Here is a 25,614-nt window from a genome sequence, read left to right as displayed (position 1 = left end):
ACTGCCATGTGTCAATATCTCCACTGACTGCCATGTGTCAATATCTCCACTGACTGCCATGTGTCAATATCTCCACTAGGTTCTCATCAAGAGGATCCAAGAATTCACTTTACTTTACAATTCACAATGTGACTCAGAAAATCCTAAATCAGGTGAGTCTAAATGCATGTGTGTGTTTCTGTGGGGGCAGGGGGTCTACTCGAGAATAAAAATATTTACCACACAACTCAAAGGTTGATATGTCTAACTGTCAAAAAAAAAATGTGATGTGATAATGGAAAAATACCTAATTATGGAACCACCTTTAATCAGAGGAGATGTGTAAATGTAGGTGTTTATATCTAATGATACATTGTTTTTTTATTGTGTGTAGCTGCTGCTATTGCCAAGGATGTTGAGAAGAATGAGAAGATGAAAACACAGTTAGCGCACAAAGAATCAATCAAACAAGCGGTATGTATCATGTACAATTACTGTATGTACTCTATAAGGTGAACATTCTGAACTCTATTTGGTGAACATGAGCTGGTCAAATAAAAGTCGCATCAACACAGAGTCAAGTAAATAGGGATGCTTTGGTGTACACAAAATCCCACCAAATATTTGTGGCGTTTGTGTGCCCTCCTTGATAGAGTTGCACTTCTAATATAGCTTATATGGTGTGTCAACTATTGCCTCACGTTGCTTTATGTGTAAAATGAAGACAAGTTATGGATTTGATAGCAACGATTTATAGAATGAAGGTATGCATATGTTGTGATATGTGATTAATAAAAAAGTCATAGGAATTGTGAAATCACTAAATCACAAATAAATCAAATGGACATTTAAAAAAAAACTAATGCAAATGAGTCAGTCTGTGATAAATCTGGTCGTGTGTGTCTCAACCTGTTCTGTTTTCGAGTACAATTACTTGATCATTTCCAATAGTTTACTGTGTTCTGTGATGCCATTAGTCGAAATATGCTTGATGAAAGGATCTTCATAATATATCACTGTACTTGGATATATACGTGTATCCGTATGAGTCCATGATCGTATGTGTCGTCTATCAGAATTAACAAAACTAAACTTATTCAAACATTTTTTTTTTTTTAATTTTAATTTAAAGAAGCTGGTATTTGACAAAGGTGAATCTGAGGAAGAACAGGAAAAGAAAAAAGAAAAGTATAGTAAGTTAATCCGATGCTTAATCAGAATTTTAATGATGTGAGTTGTGACTCGTCAAGTATTTAATCAGTTACAGTCTTGGTCCTGGAAATATCTGTTTGGCCTTTACACCATAACCTAATTTTTGAGATACTGTATGTATTACAGAGTTATTACATGCGATTGTATATGGAAGAAATAAAACATGATCTGTTCAGTTAGAACAAATTTTGGCAATTTGTTTAAACTCAAGGTAATGAAGCAATGTGTCTTTACATTTTGAAAAAGTATAAAATGGGGGTACATACCGATTTGTGAAGATACATCAGTTTAAGGAATTTGCCCTATGCTAACACATGGGCAATAGTTAAATTATAATACGTGTTTGTGAGGGCAATATCATGATTTGTTGCCTGCCCAAGGCTGCTAGTTACGACCATAATATTGATGATGCCAGAGCCAAAGGCAAGGGCATCATTAATATTATGGTTATGACCATAGTTTCAGTGACATCATCCATGTGATATACCATGTAAATATCCACTCTGCGGGCAATATACCATGTAATATCCATTTTTATTCAATGTAATGTGACCGAGTCTCAACCAATCACAGCATATACATACATACATACATAAGAAATTTGCGATAAATAAGTACTGTAAAATCTGTATTAGAAACCGCGGCTTCTATGAAAATGGTACAATGCAACAGAGGGGGTGCGGCTTCTATTAGAGCATCTACACATATGAGAAATGATGAATTTTTGGTTCTAAATTATTTAAAAAGAATGGGTGCGACTTCTATTAGGGATGCGGCTTCTAATACAGATTTTATGGGGGTATACATAAATATAGTGGTTTTTCATATTGTATTAATGAGAGTTCATAAAAGCTTTGAATTCAAAGGTCAATTTAGTCACAAAATTAAACCTGGTTATATATTGTTTCTATATGTTTGCAAAACTTTTGGTCAGAACCTGTCGGTAATGTAAAATTATGTCAATTTTAACCAAAATTAAGAGTGAATTATTGAAAAATACATAAAAAAGTTGTGGTTTCTAAAGATTATAATTATAATTGATGTTCCATTAATTTTCAGTGAAAACTCACAAATCACAGTACGATCAGCTGATTAATGAAGTGAAAAAAAGGATGGGAACCCGAAGAACAAAAAAGGCAAATCAAGCGGAAATGGAAGATTCAGGCGATAAAAATATGGAATCTGCAACAACCTCACAGTCAGATGCAGTTCCATCCACATCGTCAACCTCCATGGAAACTGAAATAAGCAATAGCGGTGACACTCCAGTTGCTATGGATACGCAATCCTCTGAATCATCGCTTGCTACAAACAGAATTAACGAGTCAGAATTTGACATAGCAGAAAAATGTGTGTCAAGTAAAGATGAACTGAAATTTATTGATTCAATTTCAGCTGAAAATGTGAACAGCGATTCAGACTTTGCTGTAGATGCTACAGCCAGTGATGGGAATTCTACTAGAAAAAAATCCAAAAGGCCAGTCGGTAGACCAAAGAAACATCAGAAATCACACTCTGCCGTGCATCAGAAAGAAAAACAAAAACTTTGTAAGTCTGGCATTTATCTTATATATATTATTGAATGTATGCGTTTGTCTAACTAGCGGCCTTTATGTTTTAACGAATGAGCCATATTTTGGTCATGCCTGGACTGATCAAATTTAAACTTCACATCATACATCTTGAGATACATTTCTGCCATTTGAGTGCCAAAAAATGAATTTCTGTAATTTTGAATCAGAACTCAGTCATTCAGAAATTCTTGGTACATGGACATATGTTAGACTTTATGTGCTCTTGATACAGGTCACTTTGTTTTTCAGATAAAATATCCATTTCAGTACTAGATTTCTATTATGAATATAAATTTCCGCCATTCCAAAATGTACGTACCAAACCTAAATGGTACATACATTTAACATAATCATGGCATTTGGTGGTTTTTCAGATCAGATATCAAAATTGTCGACTGGTGGCCATTTTGTTTTACATATGCTGTTTCAGAGACATATCTACCTTGTTTAAAAAAAGTGACAGTGACTTTCACAAACTTTTCTCTTCAATAATATCATAAAGTCGTCTAACTGCAAACATTCCCAGCAGTGAAAATTGAACAGTTTACAGTTTATTGAGAGTGAAAACTGTTGTGCAGTGTCTGTTCAGTTACAAAATCTATTTTCCAGCTGAACCAGAGGTTGCACCAGAAGAGAAGCAGTGCATTGTGGATGAACAAAGTGATGAGGAGCAGCTTTCACCTAGCATATTCAGTAAGTATGGTGATGTAGTGTCAGAGAGTGGTTTTTGGTCGCTGTCACATTGCGTTTTAAAGTTGGTAAGTTGTCGCCTTCGCATGTGACAGACAGCCATAACATATCCTTTTTAACAAACAAACATCTACCCATGAGCCTTTAAGTTTTTAGCATCCATTGTTATCGTCGCCCTAGGATATATTGCAGTGAAAACAATAGAATTCACCCGTCTGAAAAAATGCTATGAGAACATTTTCGAAAGTGATATCGGCATGTTTGAATATCTTACTTCACATTCAAATACTTTACTTTGCTTACATAAAACACAGCAAAAATGTAGCATGTCACTAATAGAATCATCACATCACTGAATGAAAATTACAGGCACAAATACTTTTCGCTGGCCTTTTGTTCTGTTGATTTTCAATAAATTATGAATAAAGCAGGAAAATGAGGTTTTTCTAGAGCGTGCTGTTTACACAGTAATACATTACACCAGATGTGCATTACTTGGGGTTTGTAACATGCATATTTCTGTATGGTGACATCATGCCAAGATCCCATTCAAGTCTCATCTCGTAGATAGCGAGACTGATGCTCTTACTTTCTGACATGACATAGGCGGTTTGTAATAAAACAATAAAACATGTATTACCACATTCATAGTGAAAGAATGTAATACATCGAAAATGTACAGAAAATATAGTTATCGTAATCTGTCATATCGTGAGCAGCTATTTTGATCCACCTGGACATCCCAATATCCTAGTTACCTCGGGCATGCGCATTTGCATTTTTCTGAGTTGGAACGCTTATGCGAGAGCGAGATTGAAACGGGATCTTGGTATCATGTCACCGTAGTTGCAAACCCCAAGTAATGTACCTCTGATTACACCTAATGAGAATAACAAATGCAAGTATTGAACAACTGCAGATTATTTCCAAGTAGGTAGCCATGTATCCAAACTTGGTGAAAAAGTTCCATTAATTTTTACCATGTTGAAAAATTATAGGATTTATACAACAAGAGGTTTGGTCGAGAAAGATTAATAAGGTTATCGTATTGCAAACACAGTTAAATTTTTTGTGATTTCTTTGAAATAACCTTGTATTAACATTTGTTAAAAAGCATTTATTTAGGGACTGTGCAGCAGTTTTCCCTCTAAGACTGATTTTGTAGGGATCTCAAGTCAAAATAGAATCCCCTAAAATCAAGTTCAGTCAGTTTGTTGACTTCTAAGTCAGTTTGTCAGTCGGTCTGTCTTCGAGAAAAAAATTAAATTGTATGTGAAAAAAACAAAAATGTTGTAGACCCTTGTTTCCTTTGTTTTTACACTTATTTTGTGAATTTTGTTACAAAATCACAAATTCACAAACTTATAGTAAGTAAGTTATGCACCAGTGAATTAGCATAAGTACTTGTGTCATAACAAATCTATGTGCATCAGTGGCGCATCATTTCTGCTTAGAGGGTACACTGTTGCACATGATGACCAAAAACTGATGTTAAATATATCAACTTGTCATATTTCAGGTGATCCGATGCCAGAAATGAAACAATCCACGTCACCAGGATCTAGTCCGATATTTGGGAATCAACCACAGACAGATAAACGAGAAAGTCGGTCGCCGTCATCTACACCGTCACTGGGATTTGGACCGCTTGAGGTGAGTTGATCGGTCACAGCATAGACTATAGCACAGACTTTGTTGAAGTCTATGTCTCTTTCTGGACAATTCGCAATTCCATATGTATTGTGCATTTAGTTTGTATGGAAGTTTTTCGTGATTCAGACTCGCAATAAGCATTCCCAGCCCAACCATAAGAAGGCAACATCTTCCCACAGGTTTGAACTAATGGCTGATAAGGGTGATTATTTTAGCTACTTAGCTGATAGGGTCAGTTAGACCACCAAACATCTCCCTTCAGTAGTGCCTGTATATCTAAACTGAAACCAATGACATTACATCTTGAACATCAAGCTGAGCATAAAAACACACTTACCGATAATACATCATATATTGTCTTTATTCCAGTCAAGTGAATTTGGCAGCAATTCAGAAACCATGTTAGACGATGATATGGGGAAGATTTTACAAACCTTGGAAAGGTAAAGTCTTTAGTGCCCCCAGAGATCACTGCCCCCTAGCTTTTTAGCAAATTTGAGTTCATTCTTGATTTTTCTGCATTTCACTCAAAGTAGTGATCCTAACCTTGGGACAAAAACAATTGTGATTTCATTGATTTTAATGAATTTGGGGCAAGATGATGAGCAATTGCTGACTGGAAAATCAAACTCTACCTCTCAAACCCATCCCATGTAAATGTATTAATTAATTGTTTTCACTCCTCTCAAATCTAGCCCTACCACAGTGCCGAAAAGATCACTTCGTAAAAGAAAGCAGGAATCCATGGCAAGTCCAGATTACTCTACTGGTGAAAACTGTAGTTCCAGTGAAGTTGAAACCACGAAACGAAAAAGAAAAGCACCCAGAAAATAACAATAATATTTTTTTTTATTTCTGGTTTTTAATTTTACCAAGAAACATTGCTTACTAGGTATTCATAGAGAAAACAAATTTTTTTTTGTAGTATATTGATTGGTAGGTATAGTTTGCTTCCCTGCTTTGTAAATGAACATGTGTGTTGATGATTTATGTCACATGACTGCCTTTGCAACTTTTACATGGAAGAGAAATAAATTGGATGTTTGTGAAATCTTTAGTTCCCTGGACTACCTAAAAGTGACATATGCTGTTTTTGTTGTACTATACAAAATGTTTATATTTGTCTCAAACAAATCCACAATTTACATCTTGTGTCATTTATATATAAAGTTTCAGCCGTAAAATAAGTTATGAACTGTCAACAGCAAACATATACACTTGCATTGAACTTGCAGATCAACAAGGTTTAGTCGGTGAATAAACCTATAATTAGAAGGTTGAAAATAAATATAAATTACCCACCGAGAGAATTATCAGGACTTCTGTGGAGAGATTTTATTATGTACATTCAACTAAATAATCATCTTCCACAACAATTTGACATTTTAAGTCTGCTTTATATTAAAATAGTCATGTAACAGAAACTCTATGGATGTCATAAGGGTGCGCACACAGTTCTATTGGCGGGGGGGGGGGGGTATTATAAATTTGTATTCAAATTGGTGGAATAAATACAAGTCAGAATGTGATGTCAAAAAAAAAAAAACTGTTTTCTGATTGGTCTAATGTGTACTCATTTAGGCAACTTTATTTTTTTGCACAATTATTGAAAGTTTTCTCGTATTTGTGTATATATGTTTGTTATAATTTTTATCAGCACATTGTGCTTATATGTACATGTTCGGAATGTTTTGATAGGCACAAGTTTGGGAATTGTTTACATTGCTTTGATTTCTTGCCATGACAAATCCCTGCAAGAATTTGTTATCAAAAAAGGCCAGTATGATTTCAAAAATGAGGATTATTGTGAGAAAAGAAAAATGAATAATATTTAGAGCTGCACTAAAATTCAGTTGTTTCTGCACAAGTTATTATAGTGACCTAAGAGATTAACATGTGCAGAAAACGAGAAAACAGTTGACACATCATTGATGCATGTTTTTTTTCATTAACCTCAATTACCATATTTTTTAGAAGCAGAAATAGACATTACTAACAAAGCAAATAATGATATGCATATATTGCAATGAATGACCACACATGGAGGGAAAAATCAATTTTTATAAAATAAGCCTTCTTTATTTACAAAGCCCGACATGTTCACACTGCCCTCTGCATAAACACTGCCATGAATATGCCTGTGTTTCTAACAACTCTGTATTTACATAATATGCCACTTAACAGTTACAATAAATATTATACATCATCTTTTCATGATGCTTGTGTTTATTTCAAATCATGACGTGCTTGTCTGAGATGTTGGAACATTATATAGCTTCAATTTATAGATAAAAAATATTCACTATAGTACAGTGATATGTGCATCACATGGTAGAGACAGAAACGACACACAAGGGAAGACGCTGTGTTCCCACTGCACTCCTTTAAGTCAACTTGATGACGTTTTCCAGGTTCTTAGCACCAGCACTGTGGAGTTGTCAAATCATGCATCAGATGGTATTCAGGTAGTTTTCTAGTGGATGTTTTATGCGTTGTATTCCACACTTCGTGAAGGTGTAGTTGGGAAGTTCCTCTGGCATATTGTCATTAATCGCTTCAAACCCTAAAAGAATTAGATTACATAATATCACTTTTGTGGAATTAAAATATAAAGGAAGGTCACTTCTTTGAAGTCGTATTTATACGATTTTACCCAATTAGATTTGAAATTCTGCTCTCTTGGTTACAATTGACTTCAACAAGATTCAATGGAGCAATTCAATGAACTATTTCATTAAACAAATTCCTACAATTGAAGTAGGATAACTTTTTTCTGAAAAATAATATTAAATACAGAATAACTTTGAATGGAGCCTGAACATTTGAGATCAGTTCCTTTCAAGTTTTCTATAAAGTTCTGGTCAAATTATCTTATTACATTTTGATGTCACTTCATGGCCGCCAAAGTGGATGTATTGGTTGTTTTGAGTTTATTCACTGGGGGTCACATTCATGAATTTGCCAGCTAAACAATGGATTATTTTGCATAGATTTTACTTGTCAGCAAAAAAACAATATTAAAACATTAATGCATTTATAGTACACAAATACATCACCAATGACCATCTAAATAAGCTGTTATTAGTACTGTCAAGTCAGTATTAGAAGCCGCGACTTCAATTAAAATGGTACAATGCAACAGAGGGCTTCTATCTACACATACAAGAAAGTTAATTTTTAGTTTTTGGAATTTTTGAGGCTTTTAATACAGATTAGGGGTGCCAGTACATGAATATAATTAATTTCAGTTGAGTTGAGTTGAAGTACATAAGTGACTGGTGTAAGGGCTGTGTAGCCAAACACACAGTCTTGTATGTAGCTTTACATTGAATCCTTGACTCTGGCATTGAGCAATTTTTATGATGTTATTGAACACAATTGCAGCAGTGGTATTTTTGTTCTTGCCAAATAGAGCATGTTTCTAGAATCCTGTTCTGGGATTGTCTCCTACCTGGATATACTTGCGCTGGGTTTCATCATTCAGTACATGGGCAATCTGTTGAGAGAAGATTTTCTCTCTTCCTGTACGGGCATGAATACCAACCATAGTGACACCGATAGGCCATGGAGCGTTACCAATGGCCATTTGTAAGTAATAATCGGCAGCCTAAAATAAAAGGAGCAATAATTGACTGAATTAAAGATAAATGCTACTAAGAACTCTGCAATACGTGAAGTGAGACTATCAGGTTAGTTTTGAGAATTAGTACATGCTTTTGCGAAAGTCTTAAATGACTGAACAAAGTTTTGAGCCAGCTTTGCTCTTTTTTAAGGTCTTCAAAAATACTAAAATCTGATAAATTTATTCATTGAGATGTACCTGATTTACTGTTTTTTTCTTTATAATATCTGTGACCATTGATAAAATATGGTCTTAAATTTAATTTATAAGTCTATAAAAATGTATGAAATTTGATAAGCTGTAAACCCCAGTGAAAATCATGAAATTGTGTCACTGCAAACTTTTTTCTGGGGGCACACGACACAGAATCTGCGTTTTGCACAAAATTTGGTGTCTTTATTTATGCCATAAATTCCTTAAATTGTAAAAATTATTACCAGCAAAATATAAACAAGTTCACAGTAATCATTGTACATTATAGGTCATGATATAATTTTTGAATAATTTTCTCAAGTTGCCAATATCAGCTCACACACACGCGTCTAAATGTGATAGTTGTAATCATTTATTAACCATGGCATAAGCACTTCTGACAATTGATACTGGGAAACAAATATCGTTCATTACTATTTTCTATACATACCGTCACATAATCTCTGTCTAAACAATTTTTCATAATTCTCACTAAATGTGCAAGGATATCTGGAGAGACAGTCTGCAAAAACAATGAAACAAACATCAAACTGAATGCTAGTTGAGGTGTGATTGGAAACATTTAATTTCATTCACCTACAGTACAGTGAACTTCATCAAGGCATGAATGTTGGTAATACCAAATGGCTTCTACAGCCAATGAAAGTGTGTCCTTTAGATTTGAATAAAACATGTGGGTTTTCCAGGGTAAATATTGCATAAACATTATAATGAAAAACATTCATTAAATTTACTGTAAGCAGTATAAATAATGTGAATTGTGACAAGAAGAGTTATTTCGATGACTGCACCTAAAATATTTAAACTCTTTGCATTGTAGAACATCAACATCACTGCACTTAATGATTTGGTTTGACAGGGCAGCTCAGTTAACTGAGACGACACAAGTCTACATGTATACTATCAACAAAATACATTGGATAATTAATCACAACAACAGGTAAATTATTATTACCCGGTATCGTTGATTGCCCTGTCATTAAAAATTAAAAGATGTGTGAAGTTTGACGTTGCCTTAACTATATTTCCCAACCTGAATAACTAGAAGGTGGTCAGGCCCAATCAACATTATCTTATAGACCCAGTCAACGTTACCAAATTCTCAAACTATGGTTATGTCAGTTCCTTTTTAATAAGAGCTATTAATCATGATTTATGTAATTGACGTAGAATGTAATGAGTGTGTTTTACTTGCTTCAGACAAAACACGTCTCCCACAATGTCTTTGCCACTACTGGTGAGCTTACAGCATACATACCCGCTTTTTAAGCTTCCTAAATAGCGGTGCCATATATCCAAGTGTTTGACTGTGTGTGGCTGCTTCCAATTTACCCTGTATGGTCCGCTTCACTTCATCCGGCCGGCTGTTTAATTCTCTGGCCCATACTTGGAATAAAAACTGATCAGAAATATGATATTAAAGTGAGTAATAATAAGTTGAAAGTGAGAAAAAATGGATTCTGTATTTTGAAATACATTTTTTTATTGCATCATTTTTGACTAATTAAATAAGTACAATGAGTATTTTAACACTTGGTTACACATTATTTTAGTACAGAAAAAAAAATCACATCCACAAAATAGCTTTTTCCCACTGAAAATTTCAATTTTTTTTATGAAAAACTAGACTGAAGTAATTTCAGATTTTGTCTGTTTGGTCTAAAAATAAAATTGAATTCAGCAAAAATTACAGAAAATGTGAAATTCACACCATTGTGAGCGGACAACCATTTGACGCTCAAAGTGTTAATAGACATTTTGAAATTAGGACAATTCTATTTGAGCACAAAAACCGGCCACAGTCAACAAAAATTGTGTTTTCAGCAGTCAAATGGTTAATCAACTTTTATCAACAGGATTACTCTTACCAATCAGGATATTAGTGGAGAATTAAATTGAAGACATTTATCAAAGGGATGTTTTGCTCAGCCTCCCAATAGTTTTCATGCCACAGACTATTACCAGTATTATTATTTGCTCATCTATTTATCATGTAAGCTGCATATATGTTTACATAAATAAACTTCAAAACATCCACATGACAGCATCTACTGTATTTGCTGTACCGGTAGTACATGTAGTTGCACAATATAGACTAGCGTAAATGACAGAGGTGTGTCAATGGTCATAATTCGTTATATTTTAATGAACCAGTATAAAATAAATGCAATTTGGGAATATTGTGCACTTCTATTGGGAATGTGCTTCTAACGAATCAATTACAATAACTAATAGCAAAAGTTTTTTTTTTTTCAAATAATTTTTATGCTGATTACTGAAATGCCTGAACATGGCATCACATGCATGTTAACACTTAAGACATCTCAGATACAAATCTCATTATTCAAGGGAATATAAAAATATGTCAATACCTGTTCCATCTACTGGGTAAACTTACTTTTAAATACATCAGAATAACATCGCAATCTGTATTATCATCTTTATTTCCAAAATCTTCTGCTTTCTCCATTATATCTTCAAACTTGATATCATCGCCAAACACTTTAATATCACCTTTCTTTGTCTCGTCGTCTCCTTCATTGTGTGATTTTAATAACTCACTTAGGTAGTCTTTATCTACTTTGTCCATTGCATCTTTGAAATCATTTCGAAAACCCTGAAAATAAGGAAGATTATTTATGAACACATCTGGCAGTGCGAATTTGTAAAATGTTGTGTCACTGAAATAATCCATCCAATGTGTTGTCACAGTCTTCCTTATTAGGAAAATATGCATTATATTCCAACATATTTTTTGTTTATATCAGATGTAGTAACAATGTAGTGCATGGCCAAAATAGAACCACATCTATGAATGCAAATGGTTGATAATTTTAATATTTGAAGCATATTTCAAAAATGACAATTGTGTAATAATCAAGAGATACTGCACACGCATGTACTGCATTGCACATACCCCGTGGTATGCTCGCAATAACCTTATGTTATTTTTTCTTTACATTTCACCTCAAACTTTTTAGGCCTGGAGGTTATTGTCCACCTAATCTAGTGTATATGAACCACCTAATTCACTTGGACACCATGGTATAAAATAAATCTAATGAACCAAACTACACTAGCATGAATCATGTATTAGCACCTTTCACCATACAAATTAGGAAGACATACACGGAACATAATTAATATTAACCCTTTGGGAAGAAAAGTCCATACAGTTAACTATTGTCAACTTTAACAAATTAAAACCCACAATTTTTTGAAAAATTTGGATCAAGATCAGTATTAAAGTCAGTTGGAAATCATGTCCAATTATTTCAAATAAATACACAATAAAATCATCACAGGATTGATGTGTGGAATAATGAGGCCATGTGTAGATAATATTTTCCAAGCATTAATCATAACATAATACTCACTAGACTGCTATTTGCATGTAATTGTAAAAGTACATACACACTGTATTATTGCTGTTAAAAGTGACAAGTACAATTATTGAATAACTGAACATACCTGGTTGACTTCAGGGGCTTGTATTTCTAAAATCCGCAGTCTTTGAAAAGCTTCTAATTCAGATTCACCAAAAAGTAGTACTGGTTCTCCTCTTTCTCGTAGCCTTTTAATCACCTACAACAAATTAGCTATGAAAAATAAGCTCACGTAATCAGACAATACATGTATTCGATGACAGATGCTGTGTTTGCTTGTATTAGTCACAAACACACTTACCGTACATACATGTAAATGACAGAGATGTATTTGTGATTAAAATAAGTCGTAATGTAATTGTCCAGCATACAATTATTGATTTTCGGGCACTTCTTTTATGCCATATAAAACAAATTTAGTGTTTCTGGTAATGATCCAGGAAATACTGGGTAGGTAGGCAGGAATTTTTATTTTATTCTATTTTATTTTTTTTATTTTAGATTTTTGGAGAACATAATCAATCAAGCTTTAACTAAAGATATGATAAATGACATCTAAGTTAATTTTAAGAAAAGATTTCCTTAATACATTTAGGTGTTAAATGAGAGTTAAATAGAGTTACAATGTCATGAAACCAGATAAAATAATTTTCTTGCCCAGCATGTTGTACAAAACAAAACTACCGGTACATACAAATCATTTTACCAGTAATTTTTTTATATGATTATAGATATGTACCTCATCTCTAGACAGAGTAAGCTCTTTTCCTTGTGAGGTTCCTGCTGTCTGGACATCTGTATTTTCCTCCTCTGGTGCTTTTTCAGGTGAAATATTTTTGCTCTGAAAAAAAATATTAGAAAGATTAAGATTAATATATATATATTATATTTGTCATGTAGCTCTGCCAGAAAGCTAAACAATAATAATGACTGAATTTGAAGAATTGTAGACAGCAACTCATAACAGAAATTAATATTTCAATTAAGTTGATCAATACAGTTTCATTTTTATTTTTTCTGTAATGCACTTCTCAACATATTGTTCCATTATCTTGAGTTTCAAAAAATCGGACAGGCCATGTTTTACATCTCTGTTATCTCAGAGCTTTCTGGGTGTTTTTTTTTGGGTGTTTATAAATGCAATAATTTAGAACAGAAAAAACTAAATTTTCCCATAATGTAAATTACTTATTCATCTTGAAATTTGAAGTAAATTTTGAAAATAAATCTTAATTTACTAATAACACATTTATCTCAAAAATATTGTCCCTTACCCAATTTTCTTTACATATCACTTTTTTACAAATGTACATGCACAGAAATAAGCAATATATTCACAAAGTATTAGCAAAAACATTCATCAAACCTCAGACATCACCGTACATGTAACAAACTGGAAGCTACACAATTTACAGGCCTAAAATGCCCTCAAGTGACAGAAATAGTGACAGAAATATCAGTCATGTAGTGATAAGTAGCAATTGTACAGGGACAATTATCGTTATCCCACAATGATATGTACTCTACCAAACATGATGAAGTATTAACACAATCATGAACCATAGACTAGAGAACCAATTAATTAATAATGACCAAATACGAAATAATCATGAATCACATTATGTTGGCTCAAGAACAGTATGTGTAAATCCAAACTCACTTTACTATGTCTATTCCAGTAATCTTCCTCCTGCTTTGCCATCAAATCTCCTCTCTTAAAATATTTCTTGCCACTTCCCTAGAGTAGAGAACAAACATTGAATGATGAATACATTGCTTGCTGTTTCGGCTAAATCTTACGTCCAACCAAGGTGTCAATCAGCTGTATAAGTGGGACAAGGCTCTGCAAAGTGAGGTTACTACGTTGGTTGTATACATAGTGGTTTGGTCAAGATTTTAATGGTTTTAGCAAGAATTAGACCCATTTTATGGATATGTTTCAATTACTTGACATTTTGACATAGACTTGCATGCGCTACAGTCTCATGTTAGTTTTTTTCTTGTTTATTTGATAAAAGAAAGGGCGAGTCTCTTGCCACGCCTGTGGCAGGAGACAATATGGTTATTGGCACGGGCGTGGCACGAGACAATGTGGTTATTGCCACGTCCCGGAAGTAAACGTACCGACGTTCTATGTGTAGTTTCGGCAGTCATATACAGATTTTTCACTTGTTTTACCATCGGTGTTTGAATAAAACACTTTCACAGTGGTGTCGTTGGCTGAATAATTTCTATCCGCGCATTTTATACGAAGATGCAAAGTTCAACCATTGGCGGAACCTTTGCATGCCCACAGGCGTGGCACCAGACACTCCGTAAAATAAAATATTAAGTGAGTGTAAAAATGGTGGAAGCCAGATTAAAATAAACTACTGGTACATGTGAACATACTTAATGTTTCTGTTTTTGTGTGAAACTATTAAAACAACGACGAATATTTAGTTTTGGAAAGTTCAAAGTGTGTTCCAATAAAGAATTGTTGAAATTTTTGATTGGCATATCAAAATCCTTTATTGGAACTGAACATGTTCTATATTCACCAAAAAACAACGTTGCTATGTTTCTAAACACATAATATACTCAAAAGAAAAGAAACCGACTGATCCAAATGACCTGTGTTCTTGAAAATCAAGTCTTATCTCCCTGTGTTTCCGAGCTAAAAACTTTGAGGCCAAAAACTACTGGTTTTTTGGCAATCTTTTTGATAATATCATAAATTGAGTCAAATGATTACCGGTAGATAGGTTATTTATTTGAAACACTCAGTAAACCAAAATTTGGCAACAGTAACGAAAAATCAGTGATAATAGCCAATGGGATGAGGAACTGCGTTTCAAAAACATACTTTATAGATCGGGTATATAATTATATTCTAAGAATAAAATTGAATGTTGTAACAAGAACGATTTTGTGTTTTTCATTACACACATAAGTGTAGTGTTTCTGTCCCAATTTTGAGTGAACAGCATAACTCGTTCATACATACTTATTAATTACCAATTTCTAAACAGATTGATCTAACCACTAAACATATTAATAATAGGTAGTCTAACTGTATTTTAATATCAGATAGATTACTAAATCCACAAAATCCACAAATAACTTCTGTTTCTTGATTTCGATATGGCTGATAACACATACGCATGCGCAATGGTACCGGAGTTGATTATATACATGCCTATTTTAGGTCACATCATTGATGGTATATCGCTCAAAATATTTATTGGAAGGTGTCAACAGTTTATTTACCCGCTACAAGTGCTGATACAATAGATTGTGTTTCATTTTCTGACTGGGGATACTGTGGCCCATTCAATGTGTGGTCGCTTTAAAATTTACTACAGTTGTATGAATCTGTTCTTACCATTTTTTATCACAGCACATAATATGGTGGGAAACAGCCTGTGTGATTTGGTTGGGTGTTTGTGGAAGGGCCTGTATGATATGTTCTGCATAAATTTCTCATGGAGCTCCATAAATTTATCAACAATAACATAAGCAGAACAGCAGAAACAGTTCCCCCCTCCTGAACTTATGAGAACTCATAAAAAAATACTTAAACAACTGATTCTTTATATTTCAATGTATTCCGAAAGTTAAATGAACGTCGTCGAAAGCTTTCTTTTATACTAATACTGAGTACTGGGGCAAACTTTTCAAAACAACAAGTGAACACATCGGTCTTTGAAAAAAAAAAATGTAGTGAGACCATACTACACACTGTAACTACGCACAATCTTACCGTTACTTCATTCTTCGATAATTGCTTCTTCTTTCTTTCTAACTCGGCTTTTAAGAAATCCATTCTAAAGTTCAGTCAGAAGACAATTTTCATACCAAGAGTCATCTAAAAACGAAGAAATACGCCGATCGTCGATAATCGACATACGAAATCTCGAAACGTGTTTGTTTGTTTTGAAAGTATTTCCTCGTGTTATTTTCAGACTGTGGATTCGATTATGACTTATTCTGTATTTCAATAATAAAAGATAATCCATATATTTGAAATAAGCTTTGAACATTTGAATTCTATCTGTCATATGTCATTGTTTTAATGTTCTACAGAATGAACTACGAAAAACAATGTGTTTCATGAATCCACAGTTTGGTGTTTCAGCAATGAGCTCATTGTCCAGCCGGTAAGCATTAAGATTTGTTTATTGTTTACTAATTGTCTTGAGCTTCTAGACAGTTACTAGTATCACACCAAGATGACCGGATGCATTCTAATTATTATGTCTGTCTTTTTTTTCAGAATTTTGTAATAATTTCTTAGTTTCAATCCTGAATCCCTAAAAAGGGAGGGGGTGTAATCAAGCATTTATAAGTCAAGGGTATATAAAATTTTATTATTAGACTAGATGCCATCCATCATGCATTTGTGGCTATGAATAATAGCCTAGTGAATTAGTCTGGAGGGTTATGGGTTGGCCTTACGTATGAGTCAATCTGCGTTTGTGAGTTCCCATAGTAATGTACTGAAATCATGGAGACAACCATAATAATAATAATAATAATAACTTTATTGCATCCTTAGAAATCTAATGTTTATATCAGTTAATAGCAATAAAGATTAGTTGTGATAACTACTACTACAAAAAGAAAGTTAGTTGTAAAAAAGATAAAGCAATTAGTGATTACACAAATTCTGTGCTGTCTACGGATTTACGTAGCAATTCACTATTCCATTCTTGAGTGCACCGTGTTTATTTGGCCTAGATCATAGATTATTGCCCCCCCCCCCCACAGACATTATGGAATCTGAAATTGCCAATTAAAATGTATGCAGTATTCCCCAAATATACATTTACTTGTTTTCATGTTTTGCCATCATTAGTTTAAATTGTGATTGTACCATATATCACATGTATCTAGATCTGATAATTCATGCCACAAAGTGGAGTAATGTTTCTATGACTGAGTTTTTATGGATTGAGCTCTGTAGATGTGTGTGTGTGTGCATCCGGACCTATATCTTAGACATTCCTGGACCGATTACATTCAAACGTCACACATACATCATACACAATATTATACATATTATATACACATCAATTTGTTTCATGATCTGATTCAAGATGGCCGAATGGCAGTAATTTTTTGTGCTGACAAATCATCAAAATCAAGCATTTCTGGCATTCCGAAATCGGATCTCAGTCGTTTATGGATGGATTTTGTACATACATTGGACATTATGGGAGTATGGAAATTATGATTTTTAGATTGGATTTAAAATAGATATGCAGACGTATTCAAAATGACCATTTTGTTTTAATTAATGCTGTTCCAGAGCAATATATATCAATATGGACAAGTCCTTGTTTGACGATCAAATACAAGAAAACTGAATGTCAATCATTTTAATGTAAAAACCATCATAATCAAGCATCAGCTACTGGATCCATACTTCTGACATGTTTATGTTCAATCTGTATTATTATAAACAAAACTATATATCTTAAGTTTGATAACTAACAGGGACTGTGTCATGCAGAACTTGTTTTATATGGTTCAAATTAATGTATGGCTCTTGCCTGACCTGATATATTTGTGCATTTTTCTCATTCACAGTACCCAGTTATCATCTTCCATTGCAAACATATTGTGCTTGCATTCCATATACATTAACTTTGTTAGAGACAAATTTTCATGAATTTCACAAGTCAGTGAAAATTTCAGCAACTTCCAGAAAATTTTGTTTTTACAAATGCCCATTGAATCACAAAAATTAGGCACTCTACGGTATTTTATCATTCGCCTCGCCTCCCACACTGTGATTGAATAGTCGAGTATAGCTTTGATTTTTTTTTGTTCTATAAGATCATTTCTTTAAAGTGCCTGGGATTGAGGTTTACTGTCATTCACTGTTATTTTCATTTTGTGTCATCTGACATGAACGAAATCAAGACAGAAAAACTAACCCATTTGCCATAGATGCATTATGTGAATGTGAAAAACAAATGGCAATAATAAACTGAACAATTTAAACTACCTGACAAAATAAATGCTATTAATTATCTCATATATGTTACTTTATTTATATTTTCCGATTCACAGATAGTTTCTGAAAATCACCATTTTGTTGTGAAGCAACATGGCTGTGAGACCGTCCACATAACATGGTCAGTAGATAACAGAACGTATATGATTGGGGGATGTCATGGTGTATAACTTTGCGCTACCTTGCACTGACTATATGTGTTACGGTAGTAGTCAACAAGCCGCTAAAACCACTGACGCAATATGGGGAAATTACGCTGGCCACGTACAATATATGGAACATTATGTTCAATTGGGATATCAGAAAGTACAGAATTGCTGAAATGGTACGTATTGTTCAGATATTGTGATATATGTACATGACAAATTTAAAATTTTTAAAATTGCATGATCAATCAATTTAGTTGAAAGTTTGAGTAACTTCGTCAAATTTGAAAGTCACTGCATTCGTGAATTATACAAATTGGACCCTGACATGTTTTATTGTTTATCTGTAATTGAGTTAATATTTTCTTTACTACAAAAAACTCCATGATCGATCAATTTAGTTGAAAATTTTGAGTAGCATTGCAAAATTTGAAAGTCACTGCGTTCGTGAATTATACGAATTCAACCCTGACATTTTTCTCTGTTTATCTACAATTGAATTAATATTTCTTTACTACATAAATCCTGTCATGTATTGCAGTTCAAATTCATTATTATTAAACTTATTTGTATTAGTAAAAAATTTTAACACATTACATTTTACTTTAATACTTAACATTATAATATTTTCTTTTTCTTTATTATTTGAATATTATTATTATACTTTGTTATACTTTTATTGCTACTGTACTGATAGAAATACTGTATTTCTAAAGATGCAATAAATATTATTATTATATGAAGGTGCAATGCTAAGCTACTTACATCTGATGCACATATTGAAAGCTTGCCTGGATGCAGGAGCATTATATGTATTCTTTAGATCCTTTATCATCCTTTAAATTTATAAGGGTCTAGTGGAGAAAACTTTAAGAGTCTGGTGTGCATCGCTGATTAAGTATAATGAGAAATGATTTGAATTGAATGTTGATTGTGATATAATTCATCTTCAGTTGTCAAACAGAGAATTCTTCTTGTGATTAGCGACTTGATGATGTTTTGAAATGCACAATGCAATTCTACTGAGTGGTTAGCGGATATAAGCAACTATTGACCAATCATAGGATTTACTGTTTTATCAATCAATGAATATATAGACACATGATTGTAGAATGAAATAAAAGTACTCGAACTCATTTGCAAATTTTTATTATAAGTCAAGGAAAATCTAAAAATGTTGTAAAAATTAACGCATCAACTGTATGGGTTATTACGACATGAATCTTAGGGTTTTTGTGAAAATTTGTCTTTGTGAACATTCTTCAGTTATTAAAATTGATAACAATAAAAATATAATTTAATAATGAACTAAATTCACAATTATGTTAATAGATGAAAATGTTGTTGATTTACTTGATGTTTAGATCCGTGATGTTAATCCTGATATAATAGGATTTCAGGAAGTGAGATCTGATAGCTGGTCCGGCAGTTGGCAAGGTAGAAATCAACTGACAGAACTACAGGAACTGTTACCCTATCATAAATGGAAGGCATTTGTTGCAGTGCAACATGTCAAGGAATATCCTGGAACTGTACATGGCTTGGGTTTTAGTGTTGAAGGTAATTAGACAATGAAGTGAACAACAGCGATCGGTTTAGCAATGTGTACCAGAGTTTTTGTATTAGTTGACCAATGAAAAAATAATCATTTTTGGAAGTGGCTAAATTGTTAAAGAAAAAATTTCATATTATATTTTTTTTAGTTACTGTATTTATTATTCCGATTTTGTTATTGGTTATTGTTATACATGGAAAGAAAACTAAGAAAGATTTTTACTATTAAGAAAAAAGCATCAAAGGTAGATTGGTAGCATCTGAATGTGGGCGTTTTATTCTAGGTGGTTGAACTGATAGAAGAAAATTATTGTTTAACAGAAATTAGGTGGTCCAACCAATATAAAGATTATGGAATGATTTAACCACTCAGAGAATATAGTTCTTGAATTAATGTTAAATTATGATGACACTCTTCTAAAATGGCTGAATCTTGTTTTAAGCAATTCTGTTGGGAAAAACAAAATAACCGTGGTAACTGCATTGTAGTCAGTCATCCTGTTGTCTTTCTGAGCGAATGGTGTGATATGCAATGAATAAACCGCTCACTGCGAAATCCCGCGTTATGCATGATATCAAGTGTGAAAACAGGACAATCAAAGGTCATGGCGTTGTAGTGGCATCAAAACATCGCATGAAATTTAACATTATTTGGTATATATTTCCTAATACTATGCTGGACATTTGATGATGGTAAGGAACCACAACACCATATTCCCTTCTGAAAGTAAGGAACCACAACACCATATTCCCTTCTGAAAGTAAGGAACCACAACACCATATTCCCTTCTGAAAGTAAGGAACCACAACACCATATTCCCTTCTGAAAGTAAGGAACCACAACACCATATTCCCTTCTGAAAGTAAGGAACCACAACACCATATTCCCTTCTGAAAGTAAGGAACCACAACACCATATTCCCTTCTGAAAGTAAGGAACCACAACACCATATTCCCTTCTGAAAGTAAGGAACCACAACACCATATTCCCTTCTGAAAGTAAGGAACCACAACACCATATTCCCTTCTGAAAGTAAGGAACCACAACACCGTATTCCCTTCTGAAAGTAAGGAACCACAACACCGTATTCCCTTCTGAAAGTAAGGAACCACAACACCGTATTCCCTTCTGAAAGTAAGGAACCACAACACCGTATTCCCTTCTGAAAGTAAGGAACCACAACACCATATTCCCTTCTGAAAGTAAGGAACCACAACACCATATTCCCTTCTGAAAGTAAGGAACCACAACACCATATTCCCTTCTGAAAGTAAGGAACCACAACACCATATTCCCTTCTGAAAGTAAGGAACCACAACACCATATTCCCTTCTGAAAGTAAGGAACCACAACACCATATTCCCTTCTGAAAGTAAGGAACCACAACACCATATTCCCTTCTGAAAGTAAGGAACCACAACACCATATTCCCTTCTGAAAGTAAGGAACCACAACACCATATTCCCTTCTGAAAGTAAGGAACCACAACACCATATTCCCTTCTGAAAGTAAGGAACCACAACACCATATTCCCTTCTGAAAGTAAGGAACCACAACACCATATTCCCTTCTGAAAGTAAGGAACCACAACACCATATTCCCTTCTGAAAGTAAGGAACCACAACACCATACTCCCTTCTGAAAGTAAGGAACCACAACACCATATTCCCTTTTGAAAGTAAGGAACCACAACACCATATTCCCTTCTGAAAGTAAGGAACCACAACACCATATTCCCTTCTGAAAGTTTGACATTGAGCTATAAAAAGGGAAATTGTTTTTAAATCAGTATCAAATTATTCATATATGCAGCTGACGTTTGGTCCACACATTATGCGAGATCTCGTAGAGAGTGAAAAATCATTTAGTTGAATGGCGAGATAATCACTAAATTGCAAAACAACATTTCTGGTAAATACTAAAATGCGAAACTGTGAAAAAACTTTGTTTTGCTTATAATAAATTTCCTTGTTTGCATGTTTTTAGCCCTTTTTAAATATGACGTTAACCATTCTGCCTGTCCAATCTTAAAAATACTTGGCAGAACTATTAGTGGATTCTGTTTTCTGTCTTTATACATTACACAGGCCTTGGTCTACTCAGTCGACATCCCATACTGAATACCACCACACAGCATCTGACAGTGACTGCATCATCACCGGATAAAAACAATCGTCATGTTCTTCATGTTAATGTCCTCGTACCTAACATTGGTGCTGTGCACGTAGCAGTTGTTCATCTATCCTACGACAGAAACCAACAATGTAATAATGTATTAGAAATAGCACAATATCTACAAGGTAAGTTTTAGGTTGAAGTGATGTTAAAATTGTGACTATTAGGCCATGAAAAAGTTATGTGATTATGATTACATGCATTACAAAAAATGTAGGGTAGGTCGGACTAAATTTTTTTTTTAATTTTTTTTTTATTCATCATGACATTATTTCCTTTGATCCAAGTTTAATAATGTTTATAGTAAAGGTCCTCGTAATTTGACCGAAATTTTGGAAAATAATCAGGTTTATGCAAGTCTCATTGATATTTTATGAGATTTTGCAAAATTGTTACGTGTTTGAACAATAAATTTAAGGTAGGGTTGTGATACCGGATTTATTTGACCCTAAATTAATGAAATTTGCAGTCTGTGAACGTGTCTGGATAGAAAAGTAACAACAGAAAACATGCTCACTGTATACCTTTCCACTTTCTCAGATTCTCATTTTCCACTCTCTGTTATAATGGGAGATTTCAACATCTACCAAGGGTTTGAACAACCACTGGAGAGACTCATGAAAGGTTACTTCACATCTAGTAGTGGCTGCCCTAAAAACACCTTCCTGGAACACATTCAGGATCCCAGTAAAACAACATTATATAAAGATGCATGGAAAGAGACGCATGCCCATGAGGACGGCTTCACGTTCAGTAACATGGTGAGTTGGTTATTTTTTAAAGTTATGATTTTAATTAATTACATAATAAGTTAGCTGTTTAATAGTGATATAACAAATCACATGCTGAATTGCAGCTTGCACGGATAACCAATAGGAATAGAATATATCTGCATCAGCTGGCAATGTTTTAGAGTAGTACTCTGATATTACTCATACAGCTTTATTTCTTGGGACAATATATTATGTGAAATATTTGCTTGCCTGAATATCTGGTAATTGCATGAAATGTATTTCAAAACAGAAAAGAATAATCTATGTGACTCCACTATTAAAAAGCATGAACAAATGAAATTTTATCACATAAATTGAGTGGGAATTAAGCCAAAATAATCGCTATTGTTTGAACTTTCTGAAATTTGAATGTTTTATTGCGTATCTTTTGCTATTTGGGCAAATTTTGATCATCAAATATTTCACTTACTACAATAGTCCAAATTGATCGAGATTCCGTTACAGTTTTATGAATGATTTCTGAGTACACTCTAATGTATTCTCTCATGTTCATTTCACCATATTACATAATTCATTATCGTTATGGTTACTACTGTCAGTCCAAATTACACTATGCACCATAGGAGATGTTGACTTGAAATATGTATACTGGTAATTGGTTTTGTGAATGATAGCAGGTTAAAGTTTGTCTACGGTTATCTTTATTAACCAATGTTTCAACCACACATGCCAGGGTAGGAGGCTTTCGTCAGGGTATATAAATATGAATGAAAAATAAATATTAAGCTTATACTAAATAAAAATTTATAAAACATCGGTGCTGCTTTTTTAGTAAGTGGAGAATGTGGAACTGAATGAGAAATGATAGACCCCCTAGCTATTGAAATATATTGTCACCAGTCTTTTTTTAGTCCCTGTCTGGACGCAGTCCGAAAACAGGGACTTGTGGACCAATATCTTAGAGATGCCTTCCATCATTGTGACCTGAATCAGGCTTGAATGGCATCAGATGGCACTACAAAGTTTGTTGCGGTATTCATCTCTTCCCACACTTTACCCATGGAGATAAATACTTACCTCCATGCTTTACCCAACTTATTGCATCTGTGTTGTTTACTTATTATCAATATGATATTAAATCTATATGGAGGGTCAGCGAGAGGTATTTCATTAGACTGCAATCAATTGTTTATATTTTCATAATAATGTCATTTGAATAATTAAAAAATGTAAAGTAGTAGACCTGGGCAATGTGTAAAATGTAATCAGTTATTTTATTTGTCCATAATTCGTATACAGATCTTATTTTTTGTAAGCATATAAAGCATTTTCAACATTCCAATTTTGTTTCTTAAACATTCATTCATTTATTCATTCATTCATTCATTCATGGGGCACATGCCGGGGTATCACCTTGCTGCGCCCACCCTCCGCGCCCACTCCTTCGGCCTCCTCCGAGCAAGTATCCAAGCCTGGGCACAGTCTTTCCCCTATAACCCCTAGCTCTCGGTCTCCCCCCATGCCGTCTCCACCAGCCAGGATTCTGTGCAGACAGAATTTGGCTGGCAGGGTTATTCCCCGGGAAGCGAGCAATGTGCCCAAAGAAGTGCAGCTGGTGATCACGAATCAAGCAAGTGACCCTCACCATGCCAACCTCCCTGAGTACTCTGCTGTTGGACACATGGTCCTGCCAGCGGTACCCAAAGATTCGCCACATGGAGGTTGTCACAAAGGTGTTTAGTCTTTGCCCCAGCCCCTTAGTAAGTGTCCAGGCCTCACAAGAATATAGTAAGACCGAGAGCACAAGAGACTTGAAAACTCAGACTTTTATACCTCTAGTCAGATATCGCAAACGCCACACACCTTTGTCCAGTGATTTCATAGCACCCTGTGCAAGGCAAACAGGTCAACAAACGAATCAGTGACATCCACGTTCCCACCCTTTGCCAAGATGGACGTGACAGAGTTATCCAAGCTGTCCCCGAAAGCCTGAATCTTGGTCTTAACCCACAAGTCCAAACGGTTCAGCCTTTGCACTTAGTGCGTCAAGTGCTCCCACTAGAGAATCAACCAACTCTGCCAACAATATGTGGCATCATCTGCAAAGTCAAGATCAGTTATCTTGACACTTTCATAAGAGATCCCACAACCTGTGCTTTCCATCACACCTCCCATAATCCAGTCCATACAAGTGTTGAAAAGCATAGGAGCCAGTGTGCATCCCTGTCTAACTGCCTCAACAGGAAAATAGACACCAGAGGTGTGGGGATACCACAAACCTTCAGAATTCTCTATGGGGCCTCTCTATATACTGAGTCGAAGGCCTTGCGGAAATCATTATAGGCTACTAAGAACCCTCTGTTATATTCCCGCATCCACTCAGACAGCACACGTAGTGCCAAGATATGTTCAACGGTGGACCGCTTGTTCAGAAGAATTCGCGCAATAATTTTGACGGGTACCGACAGGAGTGTAACCCCTCTGTAATTGCTACAGTCCTGGGCATCACCATTCCCTTCCAGATACAATTAGTCCCTTTTTGCAGTCATTTGGGATGACGCCAGTGCTCCACACTGAGCACATCAGTCTTTGCAACCACATCAGGGTAACCTCACCTCTAGCCCGGAGCATCTCAGGACGGATCCCACACACCCCTGGGGCACTCTCATCCCGC

General features: G+C 34.5%; 3 protein-coding genes across 3 annotated transcripts in view; 2 read left to right on the top strand and 1 right to left on the bottom strand.

Annotated features, from left to right (window-relative positions):
- LOC100369548 (E3 ubiquitin-protein ligase RAD18-like) overlaps nt 1-7,322 on the top strand; it is a 38,951-nt gene extending 31,629 nt beyond the window's left edge. The window contains exons 7-14 of the mRNA XM_002730496.4: nt 80-152; nt 374-453; nt 1,112-1,172; nt 2,251-2,739; nt 3,375-3,458; nt 4,975-5,108; nt 5,478-5,551; nt 5,804-7,322. Coding sequence (XP_002730542.2) covers nt 80-152; nt 374-453; nt 1,112-1,172; nt 2,251-2,739; nt 3,375-3,458; nt 4,975-5,108; nt 5,478-5,551; nt 5,804-5,942 — 1,134 coding nt within the window. The 3' untranslated portion in view covers nt 5,943-7,322. The remainder of the gene's footprint in view (nt 1-79; nt 153-373; nt 454-1,111; nt 1,173-2,250; nt 2,740-3,374; nt 3,459-4,974; nt 5,109-5,477; nt 5,552-5,803) is intronic.
- LOC100369698 (pre-mRNA-splicing factor 18-like) lies at nt 7,162-16,235 on the bottom strand. The gene is made up of 9 exons (XM_085496799.1): nt 16,072-16,235; nt 13,990-14,067; nt 13,069-13,170; nt 12,415-12,528; nt 11,342-11,560; nt 10,202-10,342; nt 9,374-9,445; nt 8,560-8,715; nt 7,162-7,671 (listed from the first exon to the last, which is right to left on the bottom strand). Exons 1-9 carry the CDS (start codon nt 16,132-16,134, stop codon nt 7,594-7,596), a joined length of 1,023 nt encoding a protein of 340 aa, XP_085352925.1. The 5' UTR covers nt 16,135-16,235; the 3' UTR covers nt 7,162-7,593.
- A 204-nt stretch (nt 16,236-16,439) lies between these two features.
- Nucleotides 16,440-25,614, top strand: part of LOC100369850 (uncharacterized) — a 47,877-nt gene continuing 38,702 nt past the window's right edge. Inside the window, exons 1-5 of the mRNA XM_006811238.3 lie at nt 16,440-16,468; nt 18,387-18,655; nt 19,841-20,036; nt 22,119-22,331; nt 22,747-22,967. Of these exons, the coding sequence (XP_006811301.2) occupies nt 18,485-18,655; nt 19,841-20,036; nt 22,119-22,331; nt 22,747-22,967 (801 nt within the window). The 5' untranslated portion in view covers nt 16,440-16,468; nt 18,387-18,484. The remainder of the gene's footprint in view (nt 16,469-18,386; nt 18,656-19,840; nt 20,037-22,118; nt 22,332-22,746; nt 22,968-25,614) is intronic.

This window comes from Saccoglossus kowalevskii, chromosome 3 (genome assembly GCF_978046115.1).
Source record: "Saccoglossus kowalevskii chromosome 3, keSacKowa6.1, whole genome shotgun sequence".
In the NCBI taxonomy this organism is placed as follows: domain Eukaryota; kingdom Metazoa; phylum Hemichordata; class Enteropneusta; family Harrimaniidae; genus Saccoglossus; species Saccoglossus kowalevskii.
Note: the sequence above shows the minus strand (reverse complement) of the source record. Positions and strands in the feature narration are given on the sequence as shown.

Coding starts and splice junctions, on each gene's coding strand:
- LOC100369698 (XM_085496799.1), bottom strand. CDS start 16,134: ATGGATTTCTTAAAAGCCGAGTTAGAAAGAAAGAAGAAGCAATTATCG. Junction 14,068..16,071: donor TATCGAAGAATGAAGTAACG/GTAAGATTGTGC, acceptor TCTCTACTCTAG/GGAAGTGGCAAGAAATATTT. Junction 7,672..8,559: donor CCCAGCGCAAGTATATCCAG/GTAGGAGACAAT, acceptor TAATTCTTTTAG/GGTTTGAAGCGATTAATGAC.